At 40.7% G+C, this 19,729-nt stretch overlaps 1 protein-coding gene across 6 annotated transcripts in view; it reads left to right on the top strand.

The window, feature by feature from the left end:
* Nucleotides 1-19,729, top strand: part of rfx1a (regulatory factor X, 1a (influences HLA class II expression)) — a 163,960-nt gene that overhangs the window by 74,244 nt on the left and 69,987 nt on the right. For 5 of the 6 annotated variants that reach the window (XM_059008332.1, XM_059008330.1, XM_059008329.1 and 2 more), the window contains 8 exons: nt 3,843-4,024; nt 4,560-4,679; nt 5,523-5,644; nt 6,547-6,665; nt 6,902-7,011; nt 7,817-7,968; nt 10,730-10,827; nt 11,216-11,365. In XM_059008332.1, coding sequence (XP_058864315.1) covers nt 3,843-4,024; nt 4,560-4,679; nt 5,523-5,644; nt 6,547-6,665; nt 6,902-7,011; nt 7,817-7,968; nt 10,730-10,827; nt 11,216-11,365 — 1,053 coding nt within the window. The remainder of the gene's footprint in view (nt 1-3,842; nt 4,025-4,559; nt 4,680-5,522; nt 5,645-6,546; nt 6,666-6,901; nt 7,012-7,816; nt 7,969-10,729; nt 10,828-11,215; nt 11,366-19,729) is intronic. The other variant, XM_059008331.1, reaches the window with a different exon arrangement.

Raw genomic sequence — 19,729 nt, 5'->3', positions numbered from 1 at the left:
ACACACACACACACACACACACACACACACAACAGTGCCAGAACTACTCACACAGAGATACACACACACACACACACACACACACGAAACAAAAAGTACCATAGTAAAAGCACAGCAAATTGTCATATAGCACAGTGAAAGCATTGTAAAGCATAGGTAAGCATTATAAAGCCTAGAGAGGTACGGTAAAGCATATTAAAAAACATGACAAACCATGGTAAATGCAGAGTATAACCATGGGAAAAGCACGGGCAAATGTACTGTGGTAAACATAAGACACAGCTACACACACACACGTTTGCATTCCTATATTTGTGGGGACATTTCATTGACTCTCACTATATTTTTATTTACTATTTCTAACTCCAGTCAGACAAAACTCCACACAGCGTGCAAGTCGACAACAAACCAAATATTTTGACTAAGAAAATAAAAAAAAAAGTGTATATATATATATATATATATATATATATATATATATATATATATATATATATATATATATATATATATATATATATATACACAGTGCCTTGCGAAAGTATTCGGCCCCCTTGAACTTTGCGACCTTTTGCCACATTTCAGGCTTCAAACATAAAGATATGAAACTGTAATTTTTTGTGAAGAATCAACAACAAGTGGGACACAATCATGAAGTGGAACGAAATTTATTGGATATTTCAAACTTTTTTAACAAATAAAAAACTGAAAAATTGGGCGTGCAAAATTATTCAGCCCCCTTAAGTTAATACTTTGTAGCGCCACCTTTTGCTGCGATTACAGCTGTAAGTCGCTTGGGGTATGTCTCTATCAGTTTTGCACATCGAGAGACTGAAATTTTTGCCCATTCCTCCTTGCAAAACAGCTCGAGCTCAGTGAGGTTGGATGGAGAGCATTTGTGAACAGCAGTTTTCAGTTCTTTCCACAGATTCTCGATTGGATTCAGGTCTGGACTTTGACTTGGCCATTCTAACACCTGGATATGTTTATTTGTGAACCATTCCATTGTAGATTTTGCTTTATGTTTTGGATCATTGTCTTGTTGGAAGACAAATCTCCATCCCAGTCTCAGGTCTTTTGCAGACTCCATCAGGTTTTCTTCCAGAATGGTCCTGTATTTGGCTCCATCCATCTTCCCATCAATTTTAACCATCTTCCCTGTCCCTGCTGAAGAAAAGCAGGCCCAAACCATGATGCTGCCACCACCATGTTTGACAGTGGGGATGGTGTGTTCAGGGTGATGAGCTGTGTTGCTTTTACGCCAAACATAACGTTTTGCATTGTTGCCAAAAAGTTCGATTTTGGTTTCATCTGACCAGAGCACCTTCTTCCACATGTTTGGTGTGTCTCCCAGGTGGCTTGTGGCAAACTGTAAACGACACTTTTTATGGATATCTTTAAGAAATGGCTTTCTTCTTGCCACTCTTCCATAAAGGCCAGATTTGTGCATTATACGACTGATTGTTGTCCTATGGACAGAGTCTCCCACCTCAGCTGTAGATCTCTGCAGTTCATCCAGAGTGATCATGGGCCTCTTGGCTGCATCTCTGATCAGTCTTCTCCTTGTATGAGCTGAAAGTTTAGAGGGACGGCCAGGTCTTGGTAGATTTGCAGTGGTCTGATACTCCTTCCATTTCAATATTATCGCTTGCACAGTGCTCCTTGGGATGTTTAAAGCTTGGGAAATCTTTTTGTATCCAAATCCGGCTTTAAACTTCTCCACAACAGTATCTCGGACCTGCCTGGTGTGTTCCTTGTTCTTCATGATGCTCTCTGCGCTTTAAACGGACCTCTGAGACTATCACAGTGCAGGTGCATTTATACGGAGACTTGATTACACACAGGTGGATTCTATTTATCATCATTAGTCATTTAGGTCAACATTGGATCATTCAGAGATCCTCACTGAACTTCTGGAGAGAGTTTGCTGCACTGAAAGTAAAGGGGCTGAATAATTTTGCACGCCCAATTTTTCAGTTTTTTATTTGTTAAAAAAGTTTGAAATATCCAATAAATTTCGTTCCACTTCATGATTGTGTCCCACTTGTTGTTGATTCTTCACAAAAAATTACAGTTTCATATCTTTATGTTTGAAGCCTGAAATGTGGCAAAAGGTCGCAAAGTTCAAGGGGGCCGAATACTTTCGCAAGGCACTGTATATATATATATATATATATATATATATATATATATACACACTGAGTGTACAAAACATTAGGAACACCTCCTCTTTCCATGAAATAGACTGACGAGGTGAATCCAGGTGAAAGCTATAATCCCTTATTGATGTAACCTGTTAAATCAACTTCAATCAGTGTAGATGAAGGGGAGACAGGTTAAAGAAGGATTTTTAAGCCTTGACACAATTGAGACATGGATTGTGTACTGTATGTGTGCCATTCAGAGGGTAAATGGGCAAGACAAAAGATTTAAGTGCCTTTGAACGGGGTATGGTAGTAGGTGCCAGGCACGCCGGTTTGAGTGTGTCAAGAACTGCAATGCTGCTGGGTTTTTCATGCTCAGCAGTTTCCCGTGTGTATCAAGGATGGTCCACCACCCAAAGGACATCCAGCCAACGGCAGGCCAGTGGTCGAAAACGGCTCATTGATGAAAGAGGCCAAAGGAGGCTGACACAAATTGTGCAGAGCAACAGACGGGCTACAGTTAATCAACTGACAGTCCAGTACAACATTGGTGCTGAAAGACCCATAAAAGAATGCACAACTCGTCGTACCTTGACACGAATGGGGTATGGCAGCCGACGACCTAACAGAGTTCCACTTCTTTCAGCAAAACACAAGAAACTGCAGTTGCAGTGGGCTAAGGAACGAAAACACTGGACACTGGAGGATTGGAAAAACATTGCCTGGTCTGATGAATCCCGGTTCTTGCTGTTTCACGCTGATGGGAGGACTAGGGTATGGAGAAAACCACATGAGTACATGCATCCATCATGCCTGCGTGTCAACATTGCAGGCTAGTGGTGGTGGTGTGATGGTGTGGGGTGTGTTTTCATGGCACACATTGGGCTCCTTAATAAAAGTGGAGCAACGTTTGAATGCCACAGGATATCTGAACATCATTGCCAATCAGGTGCATCCCTTCATGGCAGCAGTGTATCCATCTGCTAATGGATTTTTTCAGCAGGATAATGCTCCATGCCACAAGGCTAGGATTGTCCAGGAATGGTTCCATGAACATGACCGTGAATTCAGCTTACTGCAGTGGCCTGCCCAGTCACCAGATCTCAATCCAATTGAGCATCTGTGGGATGAGATGGAACAAGCTATTCGGAGTAGAGATCCACTACCAGCCAACTTGACACAACGGTGGGAAGCATTGGAGTCAACGTGGGCCAGCATCCCTGTGGAACGCTTTCGACACCTTGTAGAGTCCATGCCCCGACGAATTGAGGCTGTTCTATATATATATATATATATATATATATATATATATATATATATATATATATATATATATATATATATATATATATATATATATATATTATTATTATTATTATTATTATTATTATTATTATTATTATTATTAATTTATTTATTTTCTAAGGCATATTTAGTTCTTAAAAACACGTTTTACAAAATGTCCCCACAATGTCGTTATTTCAGGAGTTGTGGGGACATTTTCTCAAATTTTGTTTGCACATTAATAGTAATACCTGCCCACACACACACACACACACAGTGCAAAACGTTTTGCTTCTTGCTTTGGAATAATACAGTGTTGTCAATGTATGTGTGGATTAACACCTGTCTGGTATTGTATCAGGAAGTTGTTAGCGGATTGCCCCTCTAGTTTCTGACTGCTCCCCCTCTTGTCAGGTGCAGTGGCTGCTGGATAACTACGAGACTGCGGAGGGCGTGAGTCTGCCCCGCAGCACGCTATACTGCCACTACCTGCTGCACTGCCAGGAGCAGAAACTGGAGCCCGTCAACGCAGCATCATTTGGGAAACTCATCCGATCAGTGTTCATGGGGCTGAGGACCAGGAGGCTGGGCACCAGGTACTATGCATAGACATACACATACACTGGAGCAGGTACTGTATACAAAACAACATTCACACACTGAAGCAGGGGCAATACACACATACTGAAACACAGATCAACATAAACACACACACTGAACCACAGACTGCGCGCACACACACAGACACACACACTGAAGTAGATACTGTACACAGAACACAATGAACTACGAGACTGTACACACACACTGAGGCTGGTAGTGTAAACAAGTACAACAACACACACACTGAAATAGTTACTGTACACAGAACAACAACAACAACTTCCAATTTATTAGAGCCTTTCATGCCACGGAACCTCATCTAAGCGCTTCACAGAATAGTTTAAAACTAGTGCAGACAGAAGGACGGATACGGACACAAAACCAATAACGGTAAGAAAAAATAAAACAACAACAAAACTGAACCTAGATAGTGTACAGCAAAAATGTAAGTTTTGACATACAGCTGCCTATGAACCAGGAGCCTGTACACACACGCACACACTGATCCAGGCTGATTGTGTGTTTCAGAGGGAACTCCAAGTACCATTACTACGGGCTGAGGATCAAAGCCAACTCCCCCCTGCTCAGACTGATTGAGGACCAGCAACACCTGGCCATGAGGCAGCAGCCCTTCTCTCAGAAACAGAAGTGAGACTGCACCCCCTATAACTCTCTGTCACTCCCAAACACACTCTCCCAGCAACACCTGACCATGAGGCAGCAGCCCTCTCAGAAACTGAAGTGAAATCACACCCCTATCACTCCCTAACACACTCTCCCAGCAACACCTGGCCACGAGGCAGCAGCCCTTTCAGAAACAGAGGTGAAATTACACCCCTATCACTCCCTAACACACTCCCAGCAACACCTGGCCACGAGGCAACAGCCCTTTCAGAAACAGAGGGGAAATCACACCCCTATCACTCCCTAACACACTCTCCCAGCAACACAAGGCCATGAGGCAGCAGCCCTTCTCTCAGAAACAGTGAGACCACACATCCCTATCACTCCCTAGCACTCGCTATCATTCCTTAACACACTCTCCCAGCAACACCTGGCCACGAGGCAACAGCCCTTTCAGAAACAGAGGTGAAATCACACCCCTATCAACCCCTATCACTCCCTAACACACTCTCCCAGCAACACCTGGCCATGAGGCAGCAACTCTTCTCTCAGAAACATGGGTGAGACAGCACCGCCTATCACTTGCTCTCACATTTTCCACCCTAGCCCCACTGCACCCTTACTGTCCCCTCGTGCAGTTGCATTCTGCACCCTACCTGTACCCCCTTTATCGCCCTGCACCCTACCTGTACCCCCTTTATCCCCCTGAACTCTCCCTGTCTCTAATCTCTCTCACCCTCATGCTGTTGCTGGCTGTTGTCCCCCTGTCTCCTCCCTGCCCCTACTCTCTCTGTCAACATCATGCTGTTGCTGGCTCTTGTCCCCACTCTCTCTCACCCTCATGCTGTTGCTGGCTCTTATCCACAGGCTCAAGCCTGTGCAGAAGGTGGAGGGGATGGCAAACGGCATGTCTCTGGGGGGGCAGCAGCAGCAGGGCTCGGGCCTGTCAGACATCAGCGCTCAGGTGCAACAGTACCAGCAGTTCCTGGGTAAGAAGACTGCAAAACCACACTACCATGAGTGCAGCAAGGCCAGATGAAGTATAATCCTGAATACTCATACCACAATGTTATAATAAAGCATGTTTACAGCTGTGTCTAGGAGTGAGGTTGAGAAACCACCCACCCACAACTACTGCAAGACTCCCCTTATAAAGGTTTTCCAAAGTAAACGCATAGCAAAGTGTAATAAAGCACAGTGAAAGCAGCATCAGCAGTTCTCGAGAGGCTGTTGTAGTCTCTACAGGCTACAACAGTTTAGTCAATAATCAAAGTTATGGATCACTCAACTTATCCTGTGCCCTGATGTCACCCTGCACTGCTGAACAGCAATACTAATCGCAGTAGCAATTTCTGAGTATGATTTTCATTTTTGTGATTCTATACTAAGTTAAAATAATTTAACTGATGAGTCATGTGTAGTCTTTTTAATGTATAGAGGGGTGGAAATAAGACTCCTATTGCATAGCAATTTCACCCATTCCAGGTTTTACTAGGAGTTGAATTAGCCACAGAGTATAGGTAACAAGCTTAGGTGTGCCTCATATTCAAATCTGGATTGGATCAAACTGCTATGCAATGGGATCCTTAATTCCATCCCTGGTATAGACAGTTAGTTAGATTTTGTACGGTCCTGCAGTAGATTCATTCCGCCCCAGATTCTGCCGTCAGATTAAAGACCATGCAACTCAAAGATGAAAAAACTGTTGGGAGGTGGAGAAAACACTAATGAAGTATTTTTGGGGATGGGGATGTGGAGAAATACATCAAAACCAGTGTGTCTTGAAGTGAACAATACTATGGCACACACTATTATTAGCTTATGTGTGGTGTGTAGAGGGTCTGGTATGGGGGGGGAGGGTGTTTGTCTGAGTCTGATCTCTCCCTTGCAGATGCCTCCCGCACTTTGCCTGAGTTTGCAGAGATCGACCTGCAGGGGAAAGCACTGCCTGATGGGATAGCAATGGAGCACATCAAGGCCTTTCACCTGCTGTACCGCGAGCACTGCGAGGTAGGCCGGCTGTCTGTCTGGGGCACTGTGAGCTAGAGGCGGGCTGAGTGCCTGTTTGTCTCACTGTCTGTCTGGGGTACTGCGAGGTACAGCTGTCTGTGTGTGTGTGTATGTATGTCACTGTGATTGTCTCTGTGCATGTGTGTAACTGTGTTTGTCTCTGGGGAGCTCTGGGGCACTGTGTCTTTCGGTATGTTAGTAGTTATAATAATAAAGCCCCCACCCACCCACCGCAGGCTATCTTGGATGTGATGATAAACTTGCAGTTCACTCTGGTGGAGACACTGTGGAAAACATTCTGGAGGTTCAGCGAGAGCCAGCCCAGCGACAGCACACCACTCCTAGTGTGAGTATTAACACACACACACACACACACACTGCATACTGCTACACACTCACACTGACACACAGCTAGTGTTAACGCACACACACAAACAAAAACACACTACAGCCAAAAGTTTTGCATCCCCTAAAATGTTGGGATTAAAACATTAAAAAAATAAATAAATAAATAAATAAATAAATAAAATAAAAAATCTTTTTTATTTTATTTATTTATTTTTTTAATGTTCTAATCCCAACATTTTAATATATATATATATACATCAACATAATTTAGATCTTTTATTTAACATCATGTAATCAAAGAAACAACAAAATGATATTGCAAAAGTCTACCGGAAGCCATAATAGTAGTACAGTATTTCATGTTAGATTTCGAAACGTCACATTTTTCGATTTTTGTCAGTTTTTTGTTAAGTATATGGAAAACTACAAAGCGGATTGTGATTCAATATGTTAACATAACATTATTCAGCAGGTTTAATTCAACTTTATGAAGCAAAATTAGTTCTAAAGGGTGATGCAAAACTTTTGGCCATAGCTGTACATGCACTACACACTGTTACACACTCACACACACACACTGCACCCTCACTTCACACAGTAACCTGCACACAGATTCACACATAGCTACACAACAATCCACACGCACACACAACTAAAGAACAGCCTCACAAACTTATACAACTATCAATAACACTATTACTAGGTTCATGTTTGAGGCCTTAACATGGATCAACAGTGATTTTTAAGCTGCTTACCTTAATATTTTGTCTATCTTTGTGTCTCTGTCTGCCTGTCTCTGACAGTCATGATGAGTCTGAGAAGAGGCTGCCGAAGGGCTGTCTGGTGGTCCTATGCAAGTATGATCCTGTGCTGCGCTGGACCAAAGAGTGCGACAACATGCTGTACCAGGGGCTAGTGGAGATCCTGATACCAGACGTGCTGAGACCCATCCCCAGTGAGACACACTGAGGAACACAGACTAAGACACACTGAGAAACAGACTGAGACACACTGAGAAACACAGACTGAGACACACTGAGAAACACAGACTGAGACACACTGAGAAACACAGACTGAGACACACTGAGAAACACAGACTGAGACACACTGAGAAACACAGACTGAGACACACTAAGAAACACGGACTGAGACACGCTGAGAAGCACAGACTGGAGACACACTGAGAAACAAAGACTCGAGACACACTGAGAAACCGATTGAGATCCACTGAGAAACACAGGCTGAGACACACTGAAAAATACAGAATGAGATCCACTGAGAAACACAGACTGGAGACACACTGAGAAACACAGACTGAGATCCACTGAGAAACACAGATTGAGACACACTGAGAAACACAGACTGGAGACACACTGAGAAACACAGACTGAGACACACTGAGAAACACAGACTGAGATACACTGAGAAACATAAAAACATAAGAATATGAGAAAGTTTACAAATGAGAGAAGGCCATTCGGCCCATCTTGCTCGTTTGGTTGTTAGTAGCTTATTGATCCCAGAATCTCTTCAAGCAGCTTCTTGAAGGATCCCAGGGCGTCAGCTTCAACAACATTACAGAGGAGTTGGTTCCAGACCCTCAAAATTCTCTGTGTAAAAAAAGTCTATTCTTTTAGCCTTTTAGGTAATTTTCCATTTTGGATCTTATTATAGTTTTCGTAAGTTTACATATAATAGAAGTCAGGCTTATTGGTCTGTAGTTACCTGGTTTGGTTTTGTCTCCTTTTTGTGGATCGGTATCACTGAGAGACACCACTGAGAAACACAGACTGAAGGGGTGTTCACAGCGGACACGGCGCGCATGCCGACTGCTTGCACGCCGAGCTGCACTACTGTTCACACCAAACGCGGCAGGGTAAAGTCAGTGGGCGGTCCGTTGTTACGTCACGGCTGCAGGTACAGCTTTTGGTTGCAGAGCAACAAACAGTAAATGCCAGCGGGAAAATAAAAAACTCTTTTGACAGAACTGAAGACACTGACAAAAGACAAAACTGAGGAGCGAAACATTATAAATATTTTTTTATAAAACCTAATTGTAACCCCCACACCACCACAATCACCCCCCCTCCTTTTTTATTAATTTTGTTAAAATAGATGTACACCAAATAAAATGTTTTTCTTTATCTTTTAAAAGTCTGCAGTTAATTTATCCAAAAAAAAAAAAAGAAATGCTTACGCTATAGTAGCACCACAATCACCCCGAACGACACGACGCGGTGATCTGATTCAAACATTCAAAATCCTAAAAGGTATAGACAATGTCGACCTAGGGGACTTTTTTGACCTGAAAAAAGGAACAAGGACCAGGGGTCACAAATGGAGATTAAATAAAGGGGCATTCAGAACAGAAAATAGGAGGCACTTTTTTACACAGAGAATTGTGAGGGTCTGGAACCAACTCCCCAGTAATGTTGTTGAAGCTGACACCCTGGGATCCTTCAAGAAGCTGCTTGATGAGATTCTGGGATCAATAAGCTACTAACAACCAAACAAGCAAGGTGGGCTGAATGGCCTCCTCTCGTTTGTAAACTTTCTTATGTTCTTATAAAACCATTGCTTTTGCCGTGCGCCAGTGCCGCGCCGCATCCGGTGTGAACGCCCCTTGAGACACACTGAGAAACACAGACTGACACGCATTGAGAAACACAGACTGAGATCCACTGAGAAACACACACTGAGGTCCACTGAGAAACAGATTAAGATCCACTGAGAAACACAGACTAAGATGCTTTGAGGAACACATAATGAAACACTGAAAAACACTCCGATACACTGAGAAACACAGACTGAGACACTGAAAAACACAGATTGAGATCCACTGAGAAACACAGACTGATACACAGTGAAAAACACCGATAGACTGAGACACACTGAGATACACTAAGAAACACAGACTGATATGCACTGGGAAACACAGACTGACATGCACCAAGAAACTCAGAAAGTGATACACTGAGATCCACCGAGAAAAACATACTGAGACACTAAAAAACACTCAGATACACTGAGAAACACAGATGGGGACAGTGAAAAACAGTGAGACACTGAGAAACACAGACTGAGATCCACTGAGAAACACACTGAGATCGACTGAGATGCATTGAAAACACTGAGATATACAGACAGATGCATTGAGAAACATTGCAAAACACAGACTGAGATACACTGAGAAACACAAACACAGACTGAGATCCTCCGAGAAACACAGACTGAGATACACTGAAAAACAGATTAAGATACTGAGAAACACAAACACAGACTGAGATCCTCCGAGAAACACAGACTGAGATGCACTGAGAAACAGATTAAGATACACTGAGAAACACAGACTGAGATACACTGAGAAACACAAACACAGACTGAGATCCTCCGACAAACAGACTGAGATCCTCCGAGAAACACAGACTGAGATACACTGAGAAATACAGTCTGAGACACACTGACACAACTTGCTGTACCAGAAGCTAGTGAAGATACTGATACTGGACGTGCTGAGACCCTTTCCCAGTGAGTCAACCAGACAACCAATTCACTGAGACACACACTAAGATACATACATACTGAGACAGACACACACACTCGTAGCCTATTCTAGAAAGGGTTAAGGCTCTTTTAATCTTTCCTTTATCTGTGTGAATAACTGTCCTCTCTCTCTCTCTCTCCCTGTCTGTCTGTCCGTCTGTCTGTTCCTCCAGGTGCCTTAACTCAAGCCATCCGTAACTTTGCCAAGAGTCTGGAGAGCTGGCTGACCAATGCCATGATGAACATCCCAGAGGAGATGGTGCGGGTCAAGGTGAGGGGTGGGGGTCAGCAGGGAGTCATGGCACAGTCTGAGCAGCACCGGTATTCTGCGCGTTGGTGTTAGTGTCCAGTGTGACAGGAATTTACAGGAGCGAGCGTGTTTGTGTAGACATGTCTGTGAGTAGTGTATATTTTTGTCTGTTTGTGTGTTTTAGGTGATGGCAGCCAGTGAGTTTGTCTCCATCTGGGTATCTGTGTCTCTGTGTGTTGTTTAGCTGGAGCAGGGTTTCAGTATTGTTGGTGTGTTTGAGGTGACGACAGCCAGTGCGTTTGCTCAGTCCCTGTGTGTGTGTCTGTGTGTGTGTGTGTCTCTCTATCTCTGGGTATCTCTGTGTGTTGTTTAGCTGGAGCAGGGTTTCAGTAGTGTTGGTGTGTTTTAGGTAATGGCAGCCAGTGCTTTTGCTCAGACCCTGAGGCGCTACACCTCTCTCAATCACCTGGCCCAGGCAGCGCGAGCAGTCCTGCAGAACACAGCGCAGATCAACCAGATGCTGAGCGACCTCAACAGAGTGGACTTCGCCAACGTGCAGGTGAGGGGTCTACCTAAATCGCGATTTCGCAGAAATTGGGAAATTGAGGGGTCACCGTGAAATGTATGGAGAGAAAAAAAAAAAAGAAACCTCATTTAAATGAACTACTGCACAACGCAAGCGACGCAAACTATGTATCTTCCTTGTTTACTGTTTACTTGTTTAACGTTCTTGTACTGTTCAAATGACAACAATGTTTTAATCAGCCTCTCAGTGTGTCTGTACTGGCTTTTCTGTGGCCTGAACAGTAGAGAGTGGGACAAAGTCAGTACTGCAAACTAGATTTTAGGTTGCTAAAATCTAGTTTTCAGCACTGGAGGTAAAATACCAGAAATGGGCTACAAAGCAAAAAAAGCAGAGTATGTTTCGGCTGATGATCATATCAAGATATTTCCCAAAGAAACTGTACATGCAGATGGAGGTAATTGTTTTGCACATTTTGTAATGTGTCTGGATAAAATACGGTCAATTGCTATTTAGCTTCACAAATAAATAAACAAAAGGCTACTACAGAGGCTGCTGAACAGAATTTAAAATAAACAGCTTTCAAAAAATAAACTGGAAAGCCAGCGCAGATAAAAATGGAATTTGCAGAGTATGACATTAGCAATATCCACGGTCCTATTATACACACATATAGTACTTGCATATTCAAAATGCATTACTGTATGCTTTCAATTATATAGATACGAATAATGATACTGTAATATGTATTTATAATTATTTTTGGTCAGTGGTAGAAGTCCAAACACACGCAGAAAGCTGCTGAAACCTCGTCACAGTGGGAGTGGGGCAAAAGACCTCACTTCCAGGCAGAAATTGATTTTAAAGAATCTTGAATTCTTAAAGCCATTTCTTGTGCACCGTCATAATGAAACCAGTTTGGAAACAAATCAAAATTTTTTTTTAATGAGAATATTTTTCTAGTATTTAATGTTTTTCATATCAGAGAAAAATATTAATAGCAAAATCTACATAAGCCAATTGCGCGTCCAAATGGATCTTCTCCGCGTTTTCTTCTTTTATCGGTGCAAAACAATGCACAGACAACAGCGATCGCCTCCTCGCTTGAGTCCATGATTCTCCCGACTGATGTCTACGATTCTGCAATGAAAATAGGCGCAGTCTGCAACAAGATATCTCGTATAGTGTGTGTAGCCTGCAATCCCCCGATCTGCAGTGAAAAATAACTGATAAAATAGAACAAATTCATCATAAACAAAGCTGAAAATACTGAAAGCTTTGTACCGAAATCGTGGTGCACAAAGGAAGGCTTCACCTTTCTTGAACATTGGAGCACATTCTACAACAAGGACTATCTATATAAGTGGGACGGACTGCACTTAAACAGAAAGGGAACCAATCTATTCGGAGAAAGGATCCTTGAGGAGGTCCAGAAGCATTTAAACTAGAAAGGAAGGGGGGAGAAAACAAAAAAACAGAAACAAAATGTTAGAACTTGAAGCTACTGCACTAACAAGTAACTACAATGTGATAAGTGTTACAGAAACTTGGTTGTCTGAGGGTGATGGAAACAGATATAATATTAGTGGGTATACACTGTATAGGAAAGACAGGCAGGACAGAAGAGGCGGAGGGGTAATGCTATACATAAGAAATAGTCTTGAAGCCCAGGTGTTAAATCTGGACAAAGAAAACAACGCAGAATCAATATGGGTCAGAATAATGGACAAAAATTCAAAGGGCATAATAATAGGAGCATGCTGTAGATCGCCAAATTCAGACAACGAGCAAAATAATCTGTTATCCAATGACATTAGAGATGCGTGTAGCAAAGGAGAAGCCATACTAATGGGGGATTTCAACTTCCCCCATATAAAATGGGAAAACCCGGTGGGGAGCGCGTCGGACGAAATTGAAATGGTGGAAATGACAAATGACTGCTTCCTAACGCAATTTGTCAAGGCACCGACTAAAGGGGAGGCATGCCGTGATTTAGACTTTTCAAATAACAAAGACAGAATAACTAAAACAGAGGTCAGAGAACCATTGGCAAACTCAGACCACAACATGGTCTCATTTGAAGTGATTTTTAAAATCCAAAAAGTAATGACTAAAGCTAAGGTTTACAATTTCAGAAAAGCAAACTATGAAGGTGTGAAACTGAGACTAACAGAAGTAGATTGGAGTAAAATAGAGAAAACAGCCACAGAAAAAGGATGGCTGTTTTTTAAAAATGTAGTACTAGAGGCACAAAACAATTACATCCCAAAAGTAGACAAATCTAAATCTAAAACAAAATAGCCAAAATGGTTTAATAGATCAGTTTAAAAAAATTCAGCGAAAAAAGGCACTTTACAGAGCGTTTAAAAGAGACCAAAACAAAGTACACAGAAAGAGTACTTGGAACTGCAAACACAAGTCAAAAAGGAAGTTAGAAAGGCCAAGAGAGAGATAGAAATCAATATTGCTAATGGGGCTAAAACCAATTTTTTTTTCCAATATTATAACAGCAAGAGAACATTCAAAGAGGAGGTTAAAAGTCCAAGAGATACAAATGGCAAAATCACAGACGAAGAAAAGAAAATAGCAAATATATTAAATGATTACGTTTCACATGTTTTTACAAAGGAGGATACGGACAGCATGCCCCACATGTCGACCTGTTCCTGTCCAGTTTTGAATAACTTTAGCATAACAGAGGCAGAAGTGTTAAAGGGACTAGGAGCTCTTAAAATAAACAAATCCCCTGGACCGGATGAGATCCTCCCAATAGTACTTAGATAATAATTAGTTAAAGGGGCATTCAGAACAGAAAATAGGAGGCACTTTTTTACACAGAGAATTGTGAGGGTCTGGAACCAACTCCTCAGTAATGTTTTTGAAGCTGACACCCTGGGATCCTTCAAGAAGCTGCTTGATGAGATTCTGGGATCAATAAGCTACTAACAACCAAATTATTATTATTATTATTTATTTCTTAGCAGGCGCCCTTATCCAGGGCATTTTACAATTGTTACAAGATATCACATTATTTTTACATACAATTACCCATTTATACAGTTGGGTTTTTTACTGGAGCAATCTAGGTAAAGTACCAGGCGCAAAAAAAAAAAAAAAAAAATGACTTGGCCATTTCAATCTCCATTGTATTCTCTGAAATCACCCCCAAACTTTCCAGACCCTGGGTGCTCACCTACAACAGGACCTGGCCATGCTACATTGATAGCCTTGGATTAGTACATATATCCCATTATTATTATTATTATTATTATTATTATTATTATTATTATTATTATTATTATTATTATTATTCTTACTTACAGTAATATATTCTGTGTGCTTCAAATTCATGTGCAGCAATGTTCGTTTGAATATTCAGATAGTTTCTCAGAATTTAATTTAATAATAATTAATCCATGCCGCTGTTATCACGTCTCTGTAGGTCTGCTCTTGTTTATCAACCAATGAGCACTGACAAAGCGAAATGGGCAGAGATTTGTGACGTATGCCAAAATGAAATGTAATCGGAATGAAAGTTCGGCCAATCAACATGCAGCTATTGTACTGACTTTAATGGTGACCAATAGCAGCTAAGAGACAGAGAAGCAGTATTAGGAAACAGAATGCAAGCAGCATGAACAGCGATGAATGAAAGCACATTTGAGAAATGTTGAACTAGTGTGAATGAACGGAATGCAAGTGCGTTGGATGAAAAGCAGATGAAATATGTCCCGGTACCCAGTACCAGCATTAAAATAAGACCCGGTACAGAGTACCAGTGAGTACCAGCAGAATTTCACCTCTGTGTATAAGTACATGTAGAAAGTAAAGTATTTATATGACGTACCTAACTTATTGAGATTACTGGGCTTCAATCTTCGAACTTCACTCGATGTAGATATAAAAAACACCGGGATATGAAGACGATGTGGGTGGGAAGCAATTAAAAAATGATTGGTGAGTGTACAGGATGTTACTTACCACTTCTGGTGGGCAGTGATGTGTAAAATAAACCAGATTGGTGGCACACAGTCGATAGGATTTATAGCATTTTGGTTAAATATGACTGCGTCAAGAACAGACTGTACACATTATTTCCAGAAGTAGTGTTCATAGAATTTCCTTTTGGCATGTAGTCTTGTGAGATATTAAACCTGGCTGAATAAACCCATATAATAACATGGAGCTCAAATCGATCATTCACACTACGGTACAGTTCACAAGTGAAGCTACAAATTTAGCCTCTTTTTGTTTCACATTAACTTCTGTTACTGTATGCAGCTAACCTCTCCAAAAACATATGAAATAATGGTATATTCATATATCCCTGGCAACACTGTAGCACATATATTATTGAAAATGTGGTTTTCATGCATTGTTTTTTTTGGGTTTTTTTTAAATTTAGTTATTCAAACTGAGTTAGGAATATTCAATGCAGTGTGCTACTTTTATGCTGAGCGAAAAGGCTGGGGCAGCCAGATTATTATTACTTTTTTTTCTGAAGTTCAGTGAACACAAGCAGTAGAATGAGCACAGATTAGAAAGCAGTGCATTTACATCAATGCTAGATGTAAAAAATGTATTATTATTTATTTATTTTTTTTAATGCTGACTAAAAAAAAGAACCTGTAATTTTGGCAAGACAAATGTGCCTTCATAATGTGTAAGTTATTTAGTTAGTATTTGTTTCACATTAGAAAGCTGTTTCAGTTAATGGCGGCTTTGAAGGCGATGCTTGGTATTGCATCAAAGGGAGCTGTAATATATATTAATTTATAAACACACCCATAATAAAAGAAAACAGATAAAGGGGGGAAAGCAGACTCCATACATATCTTATAATTATACATCACGTGGTTATAAAGGTATTTGTTGTGTTGCTCAGTAATATTAGTAACACAGTGTATGATTGTGTAGAAATTGTTTTTTGCAAGAATTGCATATCCGAATTTTGGGAGTTTGCTCACGGACCACAAGTTGGGAATCCCCTGGTTTAACTGATCAGAACAAGTGGAATAAGTTAGACCAATAATGAGGACTAACCTACAGCTCTGGCCAAAAGTTTTGCATTACCCTATAGAATTAACTAATTTTGCTTCATAAAGTCGAATGAAACCTGCTGAATAATGTTACGTTAATATATTGAATTACATACCGCTTTGTAGTTTTCCATATACTTAACGAAAAAAGGACAACAAATAAAAAATGTGACATTTCAAAATCTAACATAAAATACTGTACTACTATTATGGCTTCCGGTAGCCTTTTGCAGTATAATTTTGTAGTTTCTTTGATTACATGATGTCAGTTAAATAAATTATCTAAATTTATGTCTCAATCCTAAAATTATAGATCAGCGGTTCCCAATCTTTTGGAGCTTGAGTACCACAATTTTAAAAATACGCAATCAAATGTACCACCTCCAGATTTCTCATTTACCAAATTAAATGATTTGTAATTAATACCTTATAATAGCAACCATACAATATTAGCTGTAGTATCTTTAACACAAAAATAATATTAATGAAAAATGGAAAACTCACCATTCTAGATGGAATGCTTTTAATTGGATGGATGTGCTTGCTTGACAGAACACAGCTGGTGGATGTGGTTGAAATTTTTGTTAATTTCAGTCGAAGATCTGGTTCCAAGTTTAGTTTCATCCTGTACTTGGTTTTGATGACCATCATGGGAGAAAATCCCTTCTCGCATAGATAAGTTGTACAGAATGGTGTCAAAAATGTCAGTGCCCTGTCAGAAATGTGGGGGTACTCCTCTCTTCTTGACAGCCAAAAATCACTGAGCAGCACTTTCTTGAACTCCAGCTGAAGCCCACCATCATACAAAAGCTCTATCAGTTCCTCCCTTTCTGTAGTTGAAAATTCATCCTGGAGGGTTTTGTCTTGAAGTTCAGCTGAAAACGGGTCTCTGATCCAGTTTTGCTTTGCTACATCTTCTGGGAAATCTGAGATCAGACCACTGCAGTGCTCTTTAATGTCAGCAATCAGGTCTGGGTGAAGTTTCAATTCGTTTTCAGTGAGATAACTTTTTAAAGTTGGAAATGACTGGTATTTACACTTTCGCACGTCCTGTTGTCATTAATTGAATCTACTTTATAAAACCCTGTGTTTTGTCATGAACAGTAAAAGCAGTCGTTTTTAGACCTTGTAAACTGGCATTCAGTTAATTTAGTCATGAGAAAATGTCTGCCAAATAGGCCAGTCTTGACAGCCACAGCTCATTCGTGAAACAGCTGGCAAAGTCAAAAGTAGTGTCGCTGAGAAAAAGCTGCACCTCTGAATGCAGTTCAAACAGACGGGTCAAAACCTTTCCACAAGAAAGTCATCTCACTTCTGTATGGAGAAGGAGCTTCTCATGCTCATCCCCATGTCATTGCATAAAAGTGAAAACAAACGCGAATTCACTGGTCGTGCTTTAATGAAATTCACCACCTTTACTGCCTGATCTAAAACCTCTTTAAGATTAGGAGCCATCTTCTTGGCTGCCAGAGCCTCACGATGTATACTGCAGTGTGTGGATTTGGCAGCAGGCACTACTAATTTAACTTTTGTAAGAACAGCTTTCGACTTACCAGTCATGACTCAAGCACCGTCAATGCACAGCCCGATGCAGTTTGCCCACTGTGTATCCATTCACGGTTATGAACTTGTCCAGTTTTCCAAATATCTCCTCGATGTTGTGCGACTTGACAATGCTTCACAAAACAAAAATTCCTCCTGAAGAGACATATCTGATTCAAACCTGACATACGTAAGAAGTTGAGCAAAATTTGTTACATCCGTGCTCTCTGTTGGAGATGAATATAATATTAGTGGGTACACACTGTATAGGAAAGACAGGCAGGACAGAAGAGGCGGAGGGGTAGCGCTATACATAAGTAATAGTCTTCAAGCCCAGATGTTAAATCAGGACAAAGAAAACAATGCAGAATCAATATGGGTCAGAGTAATGGACACAAATTCAAAGGGCATAATAATAGGAGCATGCTGTAGACCGCCAAATTCAGATGCTGAGCAAAATAATCTGTTGTACAATGACATTCGAAATGTGTGTAAGCAAAGGAGAAGCCATACTAATGAGGGATTTCAACTTCCCCCATATAAAATGGGAAAACCCGATGGGGGGCACGACGGACGAAATTGAAATGGTGGAAATGACAAATGACTGCTTCCTAACGCAATTTGTCAAGGCACCGACTAGAGGGGAGGCATGCCTTGATTTAGTCTTTTCAAATAATGAAGACAGAATAACTAAAACAGAGGTCAGAGAGCCACTGGCAAACTCAGACCACAACATGGTCTCATTTGAAGTATTTTTTAAAACCCCAAAAGTAATGACTAAAGCTAAGGTTTACAATTTTAGAAAGGAAAACTATGAAGGTATGAAACAGAGACTAACAGAAGTTGATTGGAGTAAAATAGAGAAAACATCCACAGAAAAAGGATGGCTGTTTTTTTTAAAAATGTAGTACTAGAGGCACAAAACAATTACATCCCAAAAGTAGACAAATCTAAATCTAAAACAAAATGGCCAAAATGGTTTAATAGATCAATTAAAAAAAATATTCAGCGAAAAAAGGCACTTTACAGAGCGTTTAAAAGGGACCAAAAACAAAGTACACAGAAACAGTACTTGGAACTGCAAACACAAGTCAAAAAGGAAGTTAGAAAGGCCAAGAGAGAGATAGAAATCAATATTGCTAAGGGGGCTAAAACCAATTCCAAAATGTTTTTCCAATATTATAACAGTAACATTCAAAGAGGAGGTTAAATGTCTAAGAGACACAAATGGCAAAATCATAGATGAAGAAAAAAAAAATAGCAAATATATTAAATGATTACTTTTCACAGGTTTTTACAAAGGAGGACACGGACAACATGCCTGACATGTCGACCTGTTCCTATCCAATTTTAAATAACTTTAGCATAACAGAGGCAGAAGTGTTAAAGGGACTAGGAGCTCTTAAAATAAACAAATCCCCTGGGCCATATGAGATCCTCCCAATAGTATTCAAAGAAATGAAAGAAGTTATTTACAAACCGCTAACCAAGGTCATGCAACTGTCTCTTGACACAGGGGTTGTGCCGACAGACTGGAAAATAGCAAACGTAATACCGATCCACAAAAAGGGAGACAAAACCGAACCAGGTAACTACAGACCAATAAGCCTGACTTCTATTATATGTAAACTTATGGAAACTATAATAAGATCCAAAATGGAAAATTACCTATATGGTAACAATATCCTGGGAGACAGCCAGCATGGTTTTAGGAAAGGGAGATCGTGTCTAACTAACCTACTTGACTTTTTTGAGGATGCAACATTGAAAATGGATAACTGTAAAGCATACGACATGGTTTATCTAGATTTCCAGAAAG

This window comes from Acipenser ruthenus, chromosome 36, assembly GCF_902713425.1.
Source record: "Acipenser ruthenus chromosome 36, fAciRut3.2 maternal haplotype, whole genome shotgun sequence".
Classification (NCBI taxonomy): domain Eukaryota; kingdom Metazoa; phylum Chordata; class Actinopteri; order Acipenseriformes; family Acipenseridae; genus Acipenser; species Acipenser ruthenus.
Note: the sequence above shows the minus strand (reverse complement) of the source record. Positions and strands in the feature narration are given on the sequence as shown.